This window comes from Seriola lalandi, unplaced genomic scaffold (genome assembly GCF_002814215.2).
Source record: "Seriola lalandi dorsalis isolate HSWRI2012SDOR001 ecotype SW California unplaced genomic scaffold, Sedor1 jcf7180002052130, whole genome shotgun sequence".
NCBI lineage: Eukaryota > Metazoa > Chordata > Actinopteri > Carangiformes > Carangidae > Seriola > Seriola lalandi.
This window is the reverse complement of record NW_019522683.1, coordinates 1,336,775-1,359,629: the sequence shown is the minus strand read 5'-3', so window position 1 is coordinate 1,359,629 and position 22,855 is coordinate 1,336,775. Positions and strand designations below refer to the sequence as shown.

At 39.7% G+C, this 22,855-nt stretch overlaps 3 protein-coding genes across 4 annotated transcripts; 2 read left to right on the top strand and 1 right to left on the bottom strand.

Moving 5' to 3' along the window:
* Positions 1-359: 359 nt before the first annotated feature.
* On the top strand, positions 360-5,575 carry spata1 (spermatogenesis associated 1). 2 transcript variants are annotated; one of them, XM_087172262.1, is made up of 12 exons: positions 360-722; positions 863-969; positions 1,415-1,532; positions 1,807-1,860; positions 2,282-2,705; positions 3,209-3,401; positions 3,501-3,561; positions 3,727-3,844; positions 3,920-4,045; positions 4,383-4,558; positions 5,130-5,228; positions 5,426-5,575. In XM_087172262.1, the coding sequence occupies exons 1-12, from the start codon at positions 663-665 to the stop codon at positions 5,573-5,575; spliced, it is 1,686 nt and encodes a 561-aa protein (XP_087028388.1). In that variant the 5' UTR covers positions 360-662. The 2 variants fall into 2 exon arrangements, with proteins under 2 accessions (XP_087028388.1, XP_087028387.1); XM_087172261.1 differs by having other exon boundaries at positions 3,236-3,561.
* On the bottom strand, positions 4,993-10,867 carry ctbs (chitobiase, di-N-acetyl-). The gene is made up of 7 exons (XM_023400029.2): positions 10,689-10,867; positions 9,286-9,424; positions 8,831-9,039; positions 8,484-8,655; positions 8,284-8,381; positions 7,092-7,253; positions 4,993-6,457 (listed from the first exon to the last, which is right to left on the bottom strand). Exons 1-7 carry the CDS (start codon positions 10,797-10,799, stop codon positions 6,269-6,271), a joined length of 1,080 nt encoding a protein of 359 aa, XP_023255797.1. The 5' UTR covers positions 10,800-10,867; the 3' UTR covers positions 4,993-6,268.
* Positions 10,868-12,455: 1,588 nt separating this feature from the next.
* Positions 12,456-21,822, top strand: LOC111650193 (vitellogenin-2-like). The gene is made up of 34 exons (XM_087172259.1): positions 12,456-12,583; positions 12,916-12,936; positions 13,138-13,289; positions 13,391-13,642; positions 13,741-13,902; positions 13,994-14,142; positions 14,253-14,403; positions 14,498-14,655; positions 14,743-14,908; positions 14,998-15,123; positions 15,209-15,427; positions 15,530-15,747; positions 15,844-15,941; positions 16,027-16,151; positions 16,308-16,409; positions 16,527-16,646; positions 16,746-16,932; positions 17,040-17,133; positions 17,269-17,454; positions 17,544-17,694; positions 17,782-17,998; positions 18,092-18,570; positions 18,656-18,700; positions 18,786-18,854; positions 18,945-19,151; positions 19,245-19,387; positions 19,617-19,755; positions 19,850-19,979; positions 20,079-20,262; positions 20,359-20,453; positions 20,554-20,648; positions 20,768-20,933; positions 21,371-21,532; positions 21,625-21,822. Exons 1-34 carry the CDS (start codon positions 12,544-12,546, stop codon positions 21,735-21,737), a joined length of 5,121 nt encoding a protein of 1,706 aa, XP_087028385.1. The 5' UTR covers positions 12,456-12,543; the 3' UTR covers positions 21,738-21,822.
* The last annotated feature ends 1,033 nt before the right edge of the window (positions 21,823-22,855 follow it).

The window sequence follows — 22,855 nt, the reverse complement described above, 5'->3', positions numbered from 1 at the left end:
GACCTCATCTCGTAATCCTGATTTAAACTATAATGAATGTCAAATAATTTGTGTTTATGGCTTAATTCATTATTGGAAGCAGGAGTCATACTTACGACACATGGTCACATAACTTGTGCTTTGGTTAATTTATCCTTTATTCAGCTTTGTCATAGATTTTCGACGTACAGTTGTACAGTTGACGTACAGAAGAAAATAATTTCGACAACTCCCACGGTACCCGAAAGCAGCACCAGATCAATATGAATTGCGACCTCTACCTGTGAAAGTGCATTAGCACACTTCAAGTCTCGGAAAACATGAAACATCGGAAAAAATTTAAGTGGTACGTTTAGAAAAGTTTCCTGAATTACCTCAGGCAGCAGATGTCCCAGTAACGAATCCGAAACCGAAAATGTCAGCTGGGGCCAGCTCTCGTGCCCACATCGGATAAGCTCCATCTCTTTACTGCAGTTGTCATCATCAGCACCAGAGCAACCACTGCTGGCACTCTCATAAAAGAAACTCCACTAGACGGCTGACTGTGTGTGATAACAACAGGTTGTTACTAAGCAGTCCTCGCCTTCACAAGACAAAAAAGAAAAAAAAAAGGTTTCCTGCGAATAAACTTAACAGAGTTTAGAGTATTTCTCAGCTTCTCCTTATGCTGACCAGCTACGATAATGGAGCTGTCTTGTGAGTCTGTGAGATACCCAAAGGACAGAAGACCGGCCAGTTGCAAGGTATGCTGAGGAACTTTCAATCTTCACTGTTATTTAACAAAATTTAGACTAAACTCAAAAATAAACACGAACTCATGATTCCACGCACTATGCATAAAGAAATGTGCTGTCAAGTTTTAAGCTGTGTTTTATGTGTCTAGTTTGTGGAGCTCCATGTGCTGTATGTACCAGATGACCAGTGGAATGTGAAGCTCAATAAAGTCCCTGCTGAAGCCATAGAGAGCTTCATATCTGCAGGCTTCATCAGGTGAAACTGCTGGAAAAGTGTCATTTTGTTCATGGCATCCAATTTAGAGATAGAAATGAAACTATGATGGACAAAATTATATGTACAATATATAATAAGTGCATTGTATTGTAGCAGCACATATGCAAAGACTGTACCTCTACTCTGAAAATGTAGACTATATGTGCAATTTGTGTCAGTTTACATAGCCTATGTTATAGCAATGACATTAAAACAAACTGTAGATATTTCTGTTTTTTCTTTGTTCCAACAAATATTCAACTTTTCCCTCACTAATTTGTTCACAGAATTTAGACTGTAACAGGTCACTAAAACCTACAGAAACCCATACTAACGTTATGCAGCTTCCTCCTGTAAAAATAGTGATAAAGATATCAATAATAACTTTGTGAACACATGTGTAACAGTTCAGTAATTTAAAATCTTGTCATCACTGTGTTGTTAGGGTTTATCCTGATACAACTCTGAAAACTCTGCGGAGCGAGCTGGGCACTCTTCTTGGTGCAGATAGGAACATCAACAAATTCTCCTTCCTGAAGTGTGTGGGCCGCAGTCTGGCACTGGTGAGTGCAGCTGGCTGTTTAATGCACTTTTGCTATAGCTGGTTGTGTTACAACAGACAGACAGTAGAGAGTAACAATGCAGACAGTTTGATTAACAAGTTCACTATTCAGGTTGCTACACTAAAGGGTGTAATACGTGTGTGTGTGTGTGTGTGTGTGTGTGTGTGTGTGTATGTGTGTGTGTGTGTGTGTGTGAGAGAGAGAGAGAGTGTGAGTGAGCAGACAGTTTTAACTACTATGACTCTGACACCAACCTAATTCTTTCCTGTTGCAGGTTAAAATTAAACAGGAGAGATATCTGAAAGTGAAAACATTTGCTCCACCGTATGTATGTAGAATTCATGTTTCATCCATGTTCCCCTAGAACTGGTGCCTTTTTCTTTAGCATAGTACATAATTGACAAATAAAATATTAAATTTTCCTACACATCTCAGTGAGATTTTACCTTTTGGTATCATTAAAAATAGTAGTTTTTAAAATAACCCAAATATCTGAAAACCCTAATACACTCTTGTGCTCCCAGTCACAGCAGGTTGATTACAAATGTATGTTGTTGCTGTTTTCAACCATTAAAAAAAAGTTAAGGAGTCTTGTGTAACTATTAGTTTTAAATCTTATGTTTTTTATGCTCTCAGCAGAAAATGTTATATCATGAATTTCAGTGATTCCTTATATATGCTGTTGATTTGAATATTCATTATGTGCCATTCGAACTCTGCTAATGTCTTGTTGTTACCTGTGGGTGCAGGCCCCGCAGCCGGAGCTTTACCTGCTGTCCACTGCGGAGAGTGACAGCAGTGTTTGCTCCCAGTCTCTCAGCCCAGACACCAGCAGCAGCTCCCCAGACCACCCGACCTATTACCACCCTCCCAAGACATGCAGCCTGCCAACGGTGACAAAGGAGCCTGTTAAATTCCCCCTTATCCCCCAGTGTTCCCATCAGCCACCTCCCACCCCCAGCCTAGAAGAAGAAGAGGAAGAGGAAGAGGAGGAGGAGGAGGAGGAGGAGGAGGAAGAAGAAGATGAGCAGCAGAGCTACAGTTCTTCAGAGGGAGATGGAGAAAATGAAGAGGAAGCTCTCTCCTCCAACAAGCCTGAGTGGGCAGAGCAGGAGCGTTGTCCAAGGAAGATTCAGAATCACAAGGCACCAGAACCTGTTTCACTGAATAAAGGTACAAATAAAATAAAACAAAAGTACAACACATACATTCTGCACTGAGGTAAGGAATGATGTATTATCCAGTTTAGTTGCTCAAGTTCCTGCTCGGACATTTTTCACCCCGTCTACCTGACAAACATGGCCATTCTGTTACTTAAAACAAGGCACTGCTGATGTTTACCATGTTTTAGAATAGATTTTGTTCCAAAATCTCTCCTACTTATCTTTTTAAAGCCCCCCAGCCAAATCTTAATAGCTACAAAAGAAATTGAAAATGTGAAAAAGAAATGGCAAATAATTCAGTCCGATTCCTATTTTACAAAACAACAATTCAACATCTTCATTAAAAAGCTAGTTTCAGGCAAAGGAGGGTTTTAGATAGGACCACAGACACAAAATAGCGTTCTAGTTACGTTTTTTTTGTTTTAATGTTAATAAAAAAGTGCCACTCAGTTTCCTAATGATGCATTTTTTTAGCACTTGTAAAAATAAATATTCAAGATCTCTCATTATGAGCGCTTTATTTGCTCTATGTATCTACAGTTTTACACCAACGTGAAGCTGATTCAGCTCAGGTGAAGGAGCTGCCAGAAAAAGAGAAAACCTGCAGAAAGAAGAAACAATACCACAGAGAAAACAAAGCGGCTAGAGATTCAGGAGTAGCAGAGTCCCTGGAGGACAGAGATTCAGGCTTCTCCGTCACAGGCAGGTACTGTGAGCAAAGGCATCACTCTGTACTATATTCGTACCCTGCGGTGAGTACTAGTGCTACTACTGCTTGTTCTTCTAACAGTGTGTCTCTTTGCAGGCTGGGGAAACCAAAAGATGCACATAGACTGAAGTCCGTCAGGAGTAAACCAACGAGTGGGGTAATATATGTGCGAAGATGTGTGAAGTTAACAGTCTCTTGCAAGTCGTTTGGTAAAGTGATTAGTCCACATTCCTCTGCCAGCAGGTGGGTTTAGTGGAGTCTGTGCGGTCTTCAGATAAAGACTCATGTTGTTATGTTGGTTGTCTGTTGGAACCCTGTGTAGGTGACAGAAAGTCCAGCTGTGCTGTCTTGGCCTGTTCGTTGTACCTCTCCTCCTCAAGGTCTAAACTTGGCCTTGGTCACACATAAAACTGCTGCTTCTCCAGTCTTTCAGACAACCAGTAAGTTGTCACTGTATACCAAGAATTAATGATCGTTCTTCTTTTAAGACAACTGACATGGTTTGTTCCTGTTAGGAGAGGAACTGATTGAAGAAATCAAGCTGGTGAGGGAGGAGAGAAAGCAGCTGGAGTGGACTAGACAAGAGTTGCTACGAAAGGGGAAAGATTTATTGGCCCTAAACAGACACCGAAGGAACCAAGGTGGGCACAAAATACTGTTAGGATTTAAACATTGTCTTCAGTGAATAAACTGTATGTTCATAGGCAAAGCAACAAAAACAAGATTTTTTGTTGTTATATCCTGTAAATGTGATATTTGGAGCAGTTTGTAAGAGAGCAACAAAATAGAGCCCTTCAAATATTGAGGGATAATAAATACTACTACACATCTGCTAGATGACACATGTTGGATCGTAGGAAGACCTTAAATGAGTCCCCATTATATTCAAGAGAAAAAGCTTTTAATAAAAAAGCTAAATTATAACTAAACTACTTGTAACTAAATAATGCTGCTCTTATTTTCCCCTTCAACGTAAAGCACGTGACAGCTGGAAGAAGAAATATTTTGAAACCAAGAAGGCCACAGCTCCACTGGAGGACAACCTGAGAAATTTACGACAAGAGATGGAGACGTTTTACAACAAACTCTTGCACCAGCTCCAGGCCAGAGATAACAGAGGGAAGCCAAGACGACAAGGCAGATTTTCCGTCAAGGTAAATGTAACCTTGATTTTGGCTGTTTTCATATATTCTGGGTTTGCCCTATAATTTTTCCATACTGGAAAGAAATTGATTGCTCCTCTGTCAAATCATACCTGGGCAAAATCCAAGATGAAATGTCCCTCAGGATGAAAATCTGTTTAAAATACTCTTGGCTGCAAGAAAGCATCACTTGGAAATGGCTACAGACGAACCCTCCAATAAAGAACGACTGGACTGCAATCATCTACAAAATAAAGTGTATGAAGAAACTGACTTGTACCATAACACTGTCAAATACTGGAAAATATGGACCACTTATGCTATATGTGCCTATAGGATGTAAGCTGTAAGAAGTTTTGGCCTGAAAATATCAACAAAGATTGTTTGTATTTGTTTGTCTGTTTTGCCAAATAGTTAAAAGGTAGAAATAACTTCTTCAAAGCATCTTTTACCGTTCTGTATCTTTTTATTCTGAGTATATAAAGCACAAATGCTGTATTTACAGTAAAGACCTTGTTGACTTAAAATCAGACCAAACCACAAAAGTTCTGTAAAAAACTTAATGAAATATCTTATATTTCAGAATGAGCTCATCATTCAGATCATGACAGAGATCCATGAGATTGACAACCTGAAGAGGAAGGTAGAACACGCCAAGATGAAGCTGGTAACAGAGATAAAGGTGACTGATTTTCCTTGTATCAAAAATATGACAATAACCTTGAACGAGTAAAGAAGTAGCTGATGAATGTTTGTTTTTCATTTGGACATTTAGTGATCACTCCCTGAGCACTACAGAGTAACTATTGAGTCAGTTTTGCTTGTTAATAAAGTACATTCACAAATTCTTTTTTTTTTTTTTAATGAATGGCTGTGTAGCTGAGGAAACAGGCTGCCACAGAGCTGAGGGCACTGAAGGCTGAACTGGCCCAGAAGAAAAGCCAGTCGTCTCATCCTGTGCCCATGGCTTCTCTAGGCTTTGGAAATACCACAAGGGACAGACCACAAGTTCAAAACACCTCCATCTAATTTTTTACAGGACTAACTCTGCTGGAACAGATGGGTTTCGTTATGTGGCATATGTTTCAGGAGAGGGATAGAAAACACTGATTTTATGCAGTTGTACTTTCTACATGGGTTCTGACTTTGTAACCTGCGTTTTATATTTTTCGAAATTACTTTTTCCTCATTTTAATATTACGTCATATTTCGTTTGGTATGATTTGTTCACAACTTTGATATTTTTGGCGTTCCTTCTCTTTTTCCTCAGGTGCTGTAGCTGAGCTTGTTGCTAAAGGAAGCTAAAAATAAAATGTTTAAGTGGTTATGTAACTTCAACAATTTACATGTTGCTCAGAAAATGTTTTATTTATGAAAAATATATAGGTGCACAAATCTCAAGCTCAACATTGGTCAGTCAAAATACTGTATGTGTATGTGTGTGTGTGTGTGTGTGTGTAAAACACATTGAAAAGATTGGTTTTCTTTTTCAGAGAATCACAGTTATTTCAGTTAGCACAGAGGAATGTCTGAGATGTAACTACATTCAAAAGACAACAGCAATAAAAGCCACAATAAACTCTGAAGTGCAAGTATGCATCCCTGAACTCAGAGGGAAGTCACACCCCGTTACTGCTATAAAGGGATATATTGACTTAGCAACAAACAGGAGTGAGCTCAGGGGTGGTGTAAATTTCTGCAGCACTGTAAAGTGTATACCAGCTAGCATCCTAACAGAGCATTCCACATCATTGCGGTCTGCTGCCTGGCGACCGTTTCATCGCTGTAGTCCAAGATGTTGCCATTCCACATGCCAATGCCCCTTAAACCTTTAGATTTCACAGAGTCCGCCTTGAGACAAATACTCTGTGGGTCATCATACCAAACCTGATGAATCTGTCCTTGCTGGTCCTGAAGGAAAAAAATTACAGAAACAACAAAATGAGAACTGATGATGGAACCACCTTGTGGAGAAGGCGAAAGCTTTTAGACCCAACGAGAAGGCATTTGCCAGGAATGTTTTTTATTGCTGTTTCGAGGAGGCGATTTGTTTTGTTTGGGAAGTGACACTGTGGTAGCTCGGGTGGATGCCACCATCATCTAGATAAACAGCCCTTGCCTGAAATGTCTGCCTGATTTGTTGAGTCGTAACTTATTAGGACTAAGGAGAGGTGAAGTTGGTGAAGCACGAACTTGGCAGAAAGACAAATAGTTCTTAAATTGGGCACCCACTTTGCTAACAATAAAACATCCTACCCAAACATTGTTGTATTGTTTAAAGTAATCCCACAAATTACAAATGACTAGCAAAAATTTTAAGGATTCATGATAGATGGATGTAATGGTCAAAATCAGTTCAGCAGAGACAAACATTTCACAACTTTTAGACCCTATTGTGTTGAGATCCAAAAACACAATGTGCTTCAGTTCTTACAATGCAATAATAATGCATTGATTTTCTGACTGCTAAATCCTACCCTACCACCTTTCAAAATGCAGACTGATGGACTTGAAGTCCTTGAAATTTAAAATAAAGATTATGCACCTTGTAATTGAAGTAGGGAGCCTGCTGCCTGCTGTCCCACATCCTGCCGGACAACGAGCTGTTGACCTGCTTCATGATCCACTTGTATGGTTTCTGTTTTCCAGCTGCATCACTGCAGGGAGCTCCACGGAAAGGAACTTTGGCTATAGAGCATATTCCCTCCTGTCATGGGAAAAAAAAAAAAAAACCTTTCAGCTAGAAAAAATTATGATATACTGCGACCACAAAGTAAGTGTAAAGAAATAAGAAGTATGCCTTGCCTTCGAAAACATTTTCTGGGATTGAAAAAAATATTCTTATGATATTCTGTAAATTTCCTATATGAATCACAGTGAAAAGAGAAAAGGCTAAAAGAGTTTAGTACTTAAACGCTATAAAGCGATATAATTTTATTGTGAACTGTATTATAGTCAGTTATTTCAGGCAAGTTTATTTGTGGAATATACTGTATTTCATAGATCAAAGGCAATTCATAGTGCCTTACGTAATGCATTAAACTATATGGCAGGTGTTTTCATTTTTTTTACTGTCAACAAATCCTATAGAAGTATCAACACAATGCTTTAGTCCATCTCTCTTTCTACTGCAGGAATTCTGTACATTACATAAACAGTAATAAAAAAGTACATGTGTTGGGGACAAGTTTGAACCATAGATTAAAACACAGGAAGTGCCCTCTTCAGAAGTTACAGCAGCAGTAAGATGCAACATGTCACCATGTGCAAAGGTCTGGCTCACTGATGTGTTTGTAATAGTTTTGGATGACAATGGAGCTCTATGGTACAAACACAAATAAGATGCATCAGGTTTGAGCTACACAGGCAGTGCTCGTTAGAAGATCAATTCATTGCTGGTTTTGGTCTTTTCATGCTATTTGTTGACATGAACAACTAGACTAAGAGTCTACAGCCATACTTGGGGTGTTGTGAGGCTGTACTGTGGTGCTTTGAGCTAAATGCTACCTTCAGCAAGCTAACCACATCCATCATGCTCAAAACTGACTGACAAATAACATGCTGATCCTAAACAGGTATAATCTCAACATCATTTTAGTTCAGTGTCTTTAAATGCTAACATTTGCTAATTAAACACAACGTGCAGCTGATGCTGATGGGAATGAACACGAATGTGTGCACCAGGTTTATTGGCAAGCCATTTAAGTTGTATAGATTTTAAATGAACAACATCTCACCTGGGAAAGGTTGAGGCATGGGTAGTCATAGCCATACCATGGCACTCCCATCACTAGCTTCTTTGGATCGATCCTCAGATCCAAATACTGGTCATAAGCTTAAAAGAAAGATAAGAGGCAATTCACATGGTGGTGATGAGTCGTTTTGCACTAACGAGCTGATTTTTTCTCATTCATTGCCACATAACTGAACAACAAACCATTTAGTGTTTGAGAGAGAGGGGCATTTGCCATTGCAATACAGTCCCCCATGATCTGACTCTGCTCATCATAGGACATGACAAACAGCAGGTCACAGGATTCAGCGATGGTGACGTAATCATAACATCGCTTGTCAATACATTTTGGTGACCAGGCAACATCGAATGAGACCTAGACATCAGGAAAAGATATATAAAATAAATATGAAAGATATGATAACACATGATGGATTCTTTTGAAATACATATATCAGACCAGGCAGGTTAGCAAAGCCGTACAGCACTTCATTCATCTATTGTCTCGCCTGTACCTATTCAGAGTGATATTGTCAAAACATCTCCCCCACCTGGGATCCTGGGATCTCCCTGTGGAAAGTCTCAGTGGTCTCTTTGACCAGGTTTGTCAAAGCATGGTACTCAGGCGAGTCCTTTTCCACAGCTTGTTCAATGTCGATGTTGATTCCATCCATGAACTGACTTTTGGCCAAGTTGACTTTCTCCGTTATCCATGCTGTCCTGTTATCTTGGTCCACAATGTAAGAGAGGGGAACGTCACCTATTCGCACCAACAAGGAAAGACAGAGATGGACAATGGGTCACTGAACTGTTGACAGCAGCACCTCAACATATTCTGGAATACTAATGAACTCACACCACTACAGCAAACTTTAAACTTAAGACTTGAGTAATTTTCTTCAATATGTCATATTGACGTAGGTAGCTCATTTAGCCCTTTATCTTTGCAAAACCTAAATACTTTACTCAACCACATCAATTCTTATCATAGTGAAAGTTACCCTACCTTTGAGGACAACTCGCGCTCCTTTGGAGTGAGCGTAACACATGAGTTCAGCATCATATTTCCCAAACGTCGCCACTGTTGTCACCATGCTCCAGTTGTAGGACTTCCATATCTTTCCACCCACATCAAAAACAAACACCTGAAAACAGAAGCCACACAGACACATAACTGTATGGATAACTGCTTTTAGTCATACTCCATTAGTGTCCTATCATTTTCTTCTTTGTTTTATTTACTGGCAAATCCCCCAGACAGTGACTCCAGTGTTTTCCTATTTGCAGCTCTTGTGCTTACAGAGTAGTTGCAGCTTACCATGAATTTCACTATTCATATATATTTATAATAATAATGTAGTAGCTGCAAACTGACAGGGAAAAAATATGTTTATATCAATGATGACATACCTCAACAGTTAAAGAGGTTAACTTAAAACTGTTCATATTAGGGGTAGCCCAAGCATACCCTTGGCTTGTAAAGCTGCCCCCTGTGAGAAGCATTATTAGAAGTATGTGTCAGCTATAAGTGAACACTTATAAATGACCAGCTACAAAAGCGGTCTTTAAAAATAGAGTTTTGATATATGAGTAACAGAACACAGAAGTCTAAAAAAGGCCAATTGTTCCCAGAGGGGGAACTGCCTCAAATATCAAAATAACACCATAAAAAGAACAGACACACTGCATCAATAAAGAGGAACAGCAACTTCAAACTGAAATTTACAACGGAAACTACAGTAGATAAGTTCAACAACGGGGTTTATGACAGTGTTTACAGTGCTGGTTTAGCTCCTTCTTCCTGTTCCAACACAGCTGAAGAGTTGCTATTTCTTAATAAAAATTCATTTGTGTTTTTTTCCAAAATCATGTTTTGTTATACATGTTATTTGCTCACACTGACTGTTCAGTTTTCCCACTTCAGTTAAAACACAGATATTGAGCTCACCTCTACTGATATTAACACTTTCAATGTGTAGAAAAATATGTTGACTGCTTTTACAGTAATTAGCATAAAAGTAATCTTGGGGGGAAAAGAAACACATCACGGTTTAAACACAAAGGTTAGTATTTGCTTATTTTATATTCTGGCCAGTAGATGTCGTACTGTTGATATGAAACATCAGGAAATGAACCTTCTCTCAAACGACTTTGCTGGATTGGTTCAGTGCTTCATGAAGCTTTATCTCACTCACCATCACTATTAATACCCATTTTAAATCTTACATTCTGTCATAATGTCGAAATACACCTGTCATTTAGCAGCAGCGTTGACGGCTGTCGAGGCTTATTTATCTCTCTGTTTACAGCGACACAGTCTCTAATATGCATGATAGTTTGTGCTGAGGGTGGACATTCAATATGTTGAAGCAAGCTGTGTTTACTCGTCAAGAAGCTGAAGTTAACTACCTCAAAGTCTCTCTCCTCACGGACCTGCAGACAGAGCTCCGGCCTCTCACACGGACACACGGTAGCCCCACACACCATGAGTACCGACGACAACAGGAGAAACCAGCACATTTTTTGAGAAAGTAATAGAGCCCAGTGAGGTGACCGAGTGAAGAAACAAATCACGTTACTGTCATGGCTCTATGTACGGAGTGTGACATGGGACAAACTTCACACAGTCGACAATCCGTACACACAAGAAACAAAGTAAACAAAATGCAGTAAACAAACACACTGTTTACTCACCCAAATATATGTTGTTCTAAAACGTGTTCAGGCCACACGCAAGTTTACATCACAGTCTTTTGACTGATGAAATTAAATTTGATTTAAAGAAATGTTTTATTGGGGATTAAGGTGTATAGGGGAAAAGCCACCCTAACCGCGCTAGAGATAACATTTTTTTTATTTCTCTTTTATTGAGAACCATAGACTTGAGAATACTGTAAAATAAATGAATAAATAAATAAAAATAAAACAAGGGCCTCCAGGAAGATGCCAGGAGCATGGGAAGAATAGAAATCAAAAGGATCTAAGGGATGAAAATATAAAAAATAAAATACCTCTGTGACGACGGAACTTATGACTTTTTAAGGTCTATCTGACATTTTCTATGTTTTTATTAAGAACTTCAGATCCATTATCGCCTGTAAAAACAGTTTAGTATTGTAAAAGAAAGAATGCCCTCATGGGTCATAGATGTATTTTTTATCATTTAGTTTTAATAAAATATTACTTATACTTGTTTAAAAAGACTAATGTGGACTTGTGCCTGACCTGAAAATGTTTTAGAGCAACGTGAAGATCAACAATGAAGGTTGTTTTGGCCTGCCATGCCTTCTTGCCTCACCTCACCTGTGTACCTCTCTGACCTGCTTGCACTGTGTGTCCCAGAGCATTAGAATGATCAGGGAGGAAAAGCTAAATTCAGTAAAAATACTGACAAAACTATATCCTGACAGGCTTTAATGAAGGAGGTGTCATTTCAGAAATATATAAAGGCCTGATCCCACTAAGTGCCAAATGATGAAATGATGATTGAAAAAATATATAAAGGGATGTCATTGTTGCCTTGTGAAGATAGTATATTAATAAGGTCCAATATGCTATGGATTTTTAAATCCATTTTAAAAAACAGTACATTCAGTTACAACACTTCCAGTGTCATTTTAAACTTGCTGGATTGTTGCCTTTGGACAGTTAACAGTTCAAGGAGCAAGTTGACAGGACTGTGACAAAATTATAGGTCAGGACAGAATGACATTTGATTGAAAGATTGTAACCTTCCCATGTTTGTGCAACTGAAAACAATCCTATAAAAGGATTTCAGAATAATGTGTGTCAATTATAATAATTTATGTGAGTGTGAGTCCTTGGATGCAACAGAATAATATTGAATAATAAGACACGTCAATAAAATTGTGAATATTACTTTATAGGGAAATCTATGTAGAATGATTTTATTTATTTATGGATAAATCTTATTATTGCACAGTAGTTTGAAATTGTATAAACTAACATTCCATTTTATCTGTGTTCAATGTGCTATGCCATATGAGAAAAAACATCTTTGTATCTGGGATGGAGGCTTATTGTGCCACATGAGCCAAGAGTCAGGTTAAAATAATTTATTTTATCTGTGACATTTTTCATCATTTTGTTTTTTTCACTTTATTTGTCTAATCTACAGGGAATGGGAACATCAGTGACAATCAAAGCTGATATTTAGTTAATGATACACTTCGATGGGCACTTAGTCAGCAAAACCTGGCTTTAAAAGGAAGCCTCTGTTGGCAGTCGATCACATCCACCAGCCATGAGGGTGCTTGTACTAGCTCTTGCTGTGGCCCTTGCAGGTATGTCTTAATGCATTTTAAACTCATTTGGTTTTAATTTATCTTCATTTTTTGAAAATGGTGTTGTTAGTAGAATGAGATACTATCACTGTGAAGATGAGCAACAATGTTCACAAACAGTTTTATTAGAGAGAAAATTATGATTCAATGATTCAAAGTAATTCTGATTCAGGAGAAATACTAGCCTTTGCTACTGTTGTTGATATATAATATAACCACTCCTAGAATAGAAAATAGTTTTTTCAGTTTTATCCTTTACAAATTCACTGCTTTTCTCTATATTGTGCATGTACTTTATCAGCACCAAATAACCTTCTATTTCTACTTTGCAGCTGGTAACCTTGTCAACTTTGGTAAGTTTTTTTACTTCATATGTCCAATATGTGATCATTGAACACATATGAATGTGTTTAACAAAACCGAAGCATAAATATTGAAAGACAATATTTTTTCTGTCTTAATTTTGATGTTTTATTGAAATACATATAGATTGATGAGATATACTGTGATTTCTTGACTATTGAGGTCTGAAGGATAATTCAATATTATTACAGCTCCAGAATTTGCTACTGGAAAGACCTACGTGTACAAATATGAGGCATTTCTCATGGGCGGCCTGCCCGAGGAGGGTCTGGCACGGGCTGGAGTGAAGATCCGGAGCAAAGTTTTGATCCATGCAGCGGCTGCCGACACCTTCATGCTGAAGGTAAAGACCATTTAGTATTGATACACATTCAAAGTGATTAATAACGTGACAGATTTCTCTTATGTTCACATATCATTCAACCTGTCACCTTTTCCTTACAGCTTATTGACCCTGAAATCTTTGAGTACAGTGGTATCTGGCCCAAAGATGTTTTCATCCCAGCCACCAAGCTCACCTCAGCCCTGGCTGCTCAGCTCTTGACACCCATCAAGTTTGAGTACACCAACGGTATTGTTGGTAAAGTGTTTGCACCGGCTGGCATCTCTGTGACTGTGCTGAACATCTACAGGGGAATCCTCAACATCTTCCAGCTGAACATCAAGAAGACTCACAACATCTATGAGCTGCAAGAGGTATAAATTACTCATTTTCATTCAAAGTTTCACCCACAAAATGCCACAACGCTAAAATGCTAAAACTGACAAACTATATTTTGACTTTTGTGAACTAGCCTGGAGCTCAGGGTGTGTGCAAGACCCACTATGTCATCAGTGAGGACACCAAGGCTGACCGCATTCTTCTGACCAAGACCAAGGACCTGAACCACTGTCAGGAGAGAATCATCAAGGACATTGGCTTGGCTTACACTGAGAAATGCAGTGAGTGTGAGGCTGTAAGTACAATTTCTCTAACACTTCCTGTCCTCCAATACAGTGCACTATAGTGCAGGTGTGACAATATTGTTGGTCTGGTTGTTCATGCAGAGAGGAAATACCCTGAAGGGAGCCGCTGCCTTTAACTACATCATGAAGCCAGCAGCCGCCGGCACTATCATCTTGGAAGCAACTGCTTCAGAGATGATTCAGTTCTCTCCTTTCAACATCTTGAATGGCGCTGCCCAAATGGAGGCTAAGTACGTTGTTTAAATTAAAAAGGAGAGAGCAATAATACTATCACAACCACTATCCACTGCACAAAATGTCACACATTCCAGATTAATTGAGTGCTTACATATATTCACAGGCAAATCCTGACCTTTTTGGAGATTGAGAGGGCCCCAGTGGAGCCCATCAGAGCAGAATATCTTCACCGTGGATCTCTGCAGTATGAGTTTGGTAGCGAGCTTCTCCAGACACCCATCCAGCTCGTGAGGATCAGCAACGCCGAGGCTCAGGTACTTCAGACAATGTTCCCTCTTTTAACCAGATGTTTGCTGAATCCATCCTGTACCTACAAACCATAATACGGGAAACAATTTTTTTTGTCAGATTGTTGAGGTTCTGAACCACCTGGTGACCTTCAATGTGGCCAAGGTTCATGAGGATGCCCCTCTGAAGTTTATTGAGCTCATCCAGCTGCTGCGTGTGGCCAGATTTGAGACTATTGAGGCTCTCTGGACTCAGTTCAAAGCTAGACCCGATTACAGGTAACTGCAACTTTCAATCAACGAAAGGCCATGAAATAAAAATGTAATAAATAATATAATAACACAGTATTTTCTATTTTCTCTTAGGCACTGGATCCTGAACGCTGTCCCCGCCATCGGTACTCACATTGCTCTGAGGTTCCTCAAGGAGAAGTTCTTGGCTCATGACCTGACTATTCCTGAAGCTGCTCAAGCTCTGGTGGCATCTGTGCAAATGGTGACAGCCGACCTGGAGGCCATCAAACTTGCTGAGGTAAATGCATGTTAAAAGTGGTCTTGTGTGTTTTCAATGATGTGAAAACATGGACAAGTAATCAGTTCTTTATTTTCACCTCTCCACAGGGTCTGGCTATGAACCACAGGATCCGAGAAAATGCAGTCCTGCGTGAGATCGCTATGCTGGGCTACGGCACTCTGGTTGCTAAATACTGTGCAGAGAACCCAACTTGCCCAGCTGAGTTTGTGAGGGTATGTATCATTTGTGCATGTGTCTGATATGACTAAATTCAGTTACAGCATTAGTGACATGAATGCTTTTCTGTTCTACCCACAGCCCATTCATGAACTCGCTGTTGAGGCTGTTGCCAGAGATGATATTGAGGAGCTCACTATCGCTCTTAAAGTTCTGGGTAATGCTGGACATCCTGCTAGCCTTAAACCAATCATGAAGCTCCTGCCTGGCTTTGGAAGCGCTGCTGCCAATCTGCCACTCAGAGTTCACATTGATGCTGTTCTGGCCCTGAGGAACATCGCAAAGAAAGAGCCCAAGATGGTGAGACTAGATTTTCTGAATCCTTCTATTACTAAAAGTGAATTCACTTCAGACCTATCCTGTAATGTAGTTTTGTTTATAACACCCTTCTTTGTGAATTAGATCCAAGAAATGGCTGTTCAGCTGTTTATGGATAAGAATCTCCACCCAGAGCTCCGCATGGTTGCTGCTATTGTGCTGTTTGAGACTAAGCTGCCAATGGGTCTGGTGACCACTCTTGCTGATGACCTCTTGAAAGAAAAAAATCTGCAGGTTGCTAGCTTTGTCTACTCTTACATGAAGGCCATGACAAAGAACACCATCCCTGACTTTGCTTCTGTGTAAGGACCTGAATAATATTCACATTTGCATTTAAAAAAAAAAATTTAAACATGTTTACACGTGCAATCTCATATATTCTAATGTTCTACTTTCAGTGCTGCAGCCTGCAATGTTGCTGTGAAGATCCTCAGCCCCAAATTTGACAGACTGAGCTACCGCTTCAGCAGAGCCCTCTATTTTGATGCCTACCACAGTAAGAGGATAACCGATGAATAATTTACCATTACAGATTACAGATTAAGACATGTGGTTTGAGGGTTCTTGACTTCTTCCTTCAGGCCCCTGGATGATGGGTGCTGCTGCCAGTGCCTTCTACATTAACGATGCTGCAACTGTTTTGCCAAGAGCCATTGTGGCCAAAGCTCGCACCTTCCTGGCCGGAGTTTACGCTGATGTCCTTGAGGTGTGATGATCACGTCTTGTATGGCTAGTTTAAATAATGAAAGACTTGTCAATGTCTTAAGAAGACTTCATTTTGTACTATGATATACTGATATATACCAATCAAATAATATGTCTATAGTATATTACACAAGTTATGTTTTCTCCTTTTGGTTAGTTTGGAGTAAGAACTGAGGGAGTTCAGGAGGCCCTTCTGAAAATCCATGAGGCTCCTGAGAATGCTGACAGGCTCACCAAGATGAAACAAGTCATGAAGGCTGTAAGTACAAGGGATGACTCCAATGCTAAAACTACTTCCTTTTAACAATAATCAAAGTTAATTTTGTTTTGTAAAAGCTACAATGTATAATTTAATTTACTGTTGTCTTCCTAACAGCTTTCTGAGTGGAGGGCTCACCCTTCAGGCAAGCCCCTGGCCTCCATGTATGTGAAATTCTTCGGACAGGAAATTGCCTTTGCCAACATTGACAAGGCTATTGTTGATCAGATTATTGAGGTACAGCATCTCCTACTGTTACATACAGTATGACCACGAAATAATCATTATATTTTGAAGTGAAAAGCTGTTGTCTCATGAGCTATTTTGTGTTTACAGGTGGCCACCGGCCCTGCAGTTTACGCTGAAGGCAGGAAGGCTTTGGATGCTCTGTTGTCTGGTTTCAGACTGCATTATGCTAAACCCATGTTGGTCGCTGAGATTCGTCGCATCCTTCCCACTGCTGTTGGTCTGCCCATGGAGCTGAGTTTCTATACTGCTGCTGTGGCTGCTGCATCTGTTGAATGCAAGTACCACTGGTGTATCTTAACTGAGCTGAAATATTTATTAATAATGATACTAAAAATGAAATATTGATTGGAACTGATACTAAAAATGTGTTGTTTTTCATAGTTCAAGCCACCGTGACACCACCTCTGCCTGAAAATTTCCATGCTGCCCAGCTTCTGAAGTCTGACATTAACATGAGAGCTGCAATTACTCCAAGGTAAACTGGACATATCTTACTTGAATAAACTTCTTCTCATTCATTTACCAAAATCTTTAGTTGTCAAAAACTAAATACAAATATCATCATTCAAGAAGATCATCCTTCAAAGTCTGTATTTTCTCTCCATTTCAGTGTTTCTATGTACACCTATGCAGTTATGGGAGTGAACACTGCTTTCATCCAGGCCGCCCTGGTGTCAAGAGCCAGAGTTCACACAATTGTTCCTGCAAAGATGGAAGCAAGAATTGACATGATTAAGGGCAACTTCAAACTCCAGTTCCTGCCTGTTCAGGGCATCGATAAGATCGCATCTGCACTGTATGTACCTTTCCTTCTCCCAAGGTAAAATGTATCATCCAGTTTTGAGATTTTGCTTTCTTAAAACAATTTTTTCCTTTCTCCAACAGTGTTGAGACTTTTGCTATTGCAACAAATGTGGAAGACCTCACAGCTGCCAAAATTACACCAATGATTCCAGCTGAGGCTGCAGTACAGCTGTCAAGGGAGACCTTCTCTTCAAAGGCTTCTAGGTTGGCATCCACTCTGGCTGGTGGCATGGTGAGTTTGATTGACTGACAGCCTTTTCCAACACTAAATCCTACACTCTTCCAAAATAACATGGTGATCTTTGTTGTGGTTTTTCAGTCATCATCATCTGAAATCATTTCTGTTGACCTGCCAAGAAAACTTGCCAACAGCCTTAAAGTGCCCAAGGACTTCAAAAAGAAAATGTGTGCTGCAATTGAAACCTTTGGAATAAAGGCATGCACAGAGATTGAGTCTCGCAATGCCGCCTTCATCAGAGACTGCCCGCTCTATGCCATAATTGGAAAACATGCTGTCATAGTTGAGGTTGCTCCAGGCAAGTGAAATGGATGACATTAAATTACTGATAAAAGTAATTGTATAAGAAATTCCTAAAAAGAAATGTATCATTTTATTTATTTGATTGCAGCTGCTGGACCAGTAATCGAGAAGATTGAAGTTGAGATTCAAGTTGGAGATAAAGCAGCAGAAAAGATCATCAAAGTGATTAACCTGAGCGAGGAAGAGGAAATGCTCGAGGACAAGAACGTCCTGATGAAACTCAAGAATATCTTGGTTCCTGGTCTGAAGAACAGAACAGCAACTTCCTCCAGCTCCAGCTCCAGCAGCTCTCGCTCCAGCAGCTCTCGTTCAAGCATCTCCTCCTCTGCATCATCCAAGTCTTCCTCCAGCTCCTCCTCTCGCCGCAAGAGCAAAATGGTCGACGTTGACACCCCCATCACCAAGACATCAAAGAGAGTGAGCACCCGCTCCAGCAGCTCCTCCAGCAGCCGATCAAGCCTGCGTTCAAGAAGCTCCTCCAGCAGTGCTTCAAGCAGCCGTTCATCAGTCCGTTCCAGCAGCCGCTCTTCCAGCTCCAGCTCTTCCAGGTCCAGCTCCCTGTCTAAGGTGAGATACAACTTCACTGCTGACATGGAAACACAGTGGAATTAAAGTATGTACAGGAATTAATCTACAAATTTTTCTGTTGCAGCAAGAACTGTATGACATGGCGTTTACCAAGAACCACATCCACCAGGTAATATTGTGTTGTAAAGAGCATGACACAGCCACACCATGTTCTCTGTTTGAGCAGGCTAAATGTATTATTTCTCTGTTTGCAGCATGCCATCTCATCAGCCCGTACCAACAGCAAGAGCAGTGCCTACAGCTTTGAAGCCATTTACACGAAGGTAAGTCATTAAACCACAGCATTTACAGTATTATGTGGGGAAAAAAAATCTAAACTTTCATTAACATCAATCTCTGGTTTGCACACTCAGGCCAAGTACCTTGCTAACGCTGTCACTCCTGCTGTGACTGTTCTCATCCGTGCTGTGAGAGCCGACCACAAGGTTCAGGGATACCAGATCGCAGCTTACTTTGACAAAGCCACTGCCAGACTGCAGCTCATCTTTGCTAACCTGGCTGAGAGTGACCACTGGAGAATCTGTGCTGATGGTGTGATGCTGAGCAACCACAAGCTGATGGTAAAAACTTTGATTTTTGTGACATGAATTGAGATGGAAATATGATGAAAATTTCTGCGCTTGAGATTTAACTCCGATTTAAATTTCTCTTAGGCCAAGATTGCCTGGGGCATTGAATGCAAGCAATACGAGACCGAGATCACAGCTGAAACTGGTCTTGTGGGTCAAGAGCCTGCTCTCCGCCTGAAGGTCACCTGGGACAAACTTCCAAAGAGCATGAAGCACTATGCAAAGCAGTAATGTCACAAACTAATACACATTTTCAAATATTTTTGTCTAAGTAATCAATCAGTTTATTGAAAGTGCAACAGTTTGATCTTAATAGATATTTTAGATATGGCAATGTGTGGTAATTCATTACTTTCTTTTGCATTAATTTATTTTCCTACTCACCTAACAGGTGGACATTTAAATTAACATCTATTTAAAATGAATAAAAATAACCATAACTTTGTATCTGTCTAGGATCTCTGAGTACATTTCCCGTATTGCTCATGAAGCCGGAGTGAGCCTGTCAAAGGTCAAGAATGTTCATAATCAGATCAAACTGACTGTGGCTGTTGCTTCTGAGACAACCCTGAATGTTGTGCTGAAGACACCAAAGGTGTGGTTTTATTGCCCATTATTATTAATACACATAAAATGTCACACCTCACTCAAACTGTATATGTGTGTTCTGTTTTAATTTGATATTGCAGAGGACCATTTATAAACTTGGAGTGGGTCTGCCTGTTTCACTGCCACTTGGAGACACTGCTGCTGAGCTGCAAACATACCAGGACAACTGGGCTGAGAAGATCTCGTACATGGTCACCAAGGCTCATGCAGGTGAAAACATTTAAAGGAGCAGGTTTCATGTTTTTCATACCTGAATATTGAAACAGATCTGCACATAGCTAACTCATTGATTTTTCTTTTTTTTCCCAGCTGAGTGCTCCATGGTCAAAGACACCCTGATCACATTCAACAACAGGAAATACAAGAACGAAATGCCCCACTCTTGCTACCAGGTTCTGGCTCAGGATTGCACCTCAGAACTCAAATTCATAGTTCTGCTGAAAAAGGACCAAACACTGGAACAGCAACAGATCAATGTGAAGATTGCAAACATGTAAGAACAACCAGTATTTATATCTAAATCGTGGGAACTGCCCATAAAAACATAAAGCACAATTCTAATTCTAATTTTAATAAAAATTTTCAACAGTGATATCAACATGTATCCAAAGGACAACATTGTCATGGTGAAGATCAATGGAGTAGAAATCCCCATCAACAACCTGCCATATCAGCATCCCACTGGTTTTATGTTTTATTAAATCAAATCGAGCTGTCAACATAAATGATTCAGTTTGTTGAAAGTTAAAAATCACATAATTATACTTGTTTGCATTCATTTTAGGCAAAATTCAGATCAGACAGAAAGGCGAGGGCATCGCTCTCCATGCTCCCAGCCATGGTCTTCAGGAGGTCTACTTTGATCTGAACGCACTGAAGGTGAAACAATAGAACTTGTGTGACTTTTCTAGATTTAAACTTTTATTAATGTGTATAATGGTAATGGCACAGTTAAAACGCAGTCCCACAAACACTGAACTGTTTGAGTTTTTCTTCAGGTTAAAGTTGTGGACTGGATGAGAGGACAGACTTGTGGACTGTGTGGAAAGGCTGATGGGGAAATCAGACAGGAGTACCGCACACCCAATGAACGAGTGTCCAAGAACGCAGTCAGCTACGCTCATTCCTGGGTTCTGCCTGGAAAGAGCTGCCGCGATGCCTCTGGTAATACTTACAGTCAATCGTTTATACTCAGGATGCAAAAATGCAGTATATAAAAGAAATTTACATGATAATTACAAACAACAAGAAAATAACAGACTTTAATTAGATAATAGAAAAAAAAAAGAAACAATGAATATCAGGCTTCGGTTTCAACTCAAGACTGCCATAGGTAAAAAATATGTACAGGTGCATCTCAATAAATTAGAATATCGTGGAAAAGTTCATTTATTTCAGTAATTTCATTCAAAAAGTGAAACTCGTATATTATATAGATTCATTACACACAGAGTGAAATATTTCAAGCGTTTATTTTAATTTAATTTTTTGCCAAGCCACTCCTGAACCAGAGACAACGTCAGAAGCGTCAGAAGCAGGACTTGGCACCTGCTGGAAAATAAAGGCTTGAAATATTTCACTAATTTTTCTCCCTTTTCCAGAGTGTTACATGAACCTTGAGTCTGTGAAGCTGGAGAAGCAGGTGATCCTCCATGGTCAGGAGTCCAAATGCTACTCTGTTGAGCCTGTGCTGCGCTGCCTGCCCGGCTGCATACCAGTGAGGACCACCTCTGTCAGCGTTGGCTTCCACTGCCTGCCTGCTGGTGAGTCTGCAAGAAATCACACCTGGTTCACAAAGCTGAGTTACAGCACATCTACTTGGAGCCTAACTGCTTTATTCTCTCCACTGTTGCAGACTCTAACCTGAACCGCTCTGAGGGTCTGAGCAACATCTATCAGAAGAGCTCTGACCTACAGGAAACAACAGAAGCTCATGTGGCATGTCGCTGCACTGCTCAGTGCGCATAATCTCATTACCTTCAGTCATATTATGTTTTATTCTTAATTTGTCTGTTTGTACCGTAAATGTAAATAAACAACACAAGCACGTGAAGCAATTGTTGTCTGAAATTACTTTCAAATGCAGCTGCTATAAATAAAAAAAAAATTAAAAAAAAAACACTGAAAACTGAGTCCTTTAAAAGATCATTCATCCATCAAACTCATTATCACACATGTTGGAATGAAACATCCCTAATAAATAAATAAATAAATAGGAAATATTTTAAACCAACAGGCATGACCTCATCTCCTGAAAAAAGTAGAAAATGAAAGCTCATCTTTCAGCAACACACTTCCTCCAGTCTTGTTTAATGAAAACACCACTTCAATGTCAAATTTTCTTTTTTGCAATCTTTGGTGACAGAGTCACTTAACTCTAAACTATGAAAACATTGCCTGGATGCAGCTCTGAAAGACAAAATATGATAGCCTACTAGTTTCCCAAACAATTATCATTAAAAGGTTCACAGATCCTCTCTTTTCTATCCAGCTCTTCATATCTTCCAGTGACCTCAGTGCTCAAAAAAGCCTATCTGTACTTTTGGTTCCCACACAACAGATACCTTTCCAGTTTAAGTCTTGTTTTAATTCTATATAAATATCACATGATGTCAGACTTCTGAGCTCACTTTGCCACAGCCTTTGTTCAACAGTTCTTTTCAACCACTCAGTGTTGTTACACTGTTGTGTGAGTCAGATATTAGACAAACCACAGTCATCTAGTTTTGGTTTAACCTGCAAGACCCATGGTGATGCATATACAGCCATATTATTCAGGCTGAACAAATAGTTGTAAACTATCCAACTGATAATAATTATCCAACTATTGGCCTCCCCAAGCAGCCTATAATTCTATTTTTATCTAATCTTCCCAGCTCCCCATAGACAATATTGGGTCATTGCAGTCAATTTAACCTTTAAGATGTAAATTGGGTTGTCAATAGCTTGTAAATGCTGCAAATAGCTCACTATATGTGCAAAACGCAAGAAATGTGTATTACAGACTATCCCCTTTCACATATTCCAAACAAGCCCCGACACCTATGCTAATCGCTGCAAAGCCTGTTTAGTCTGAATTTGACCGG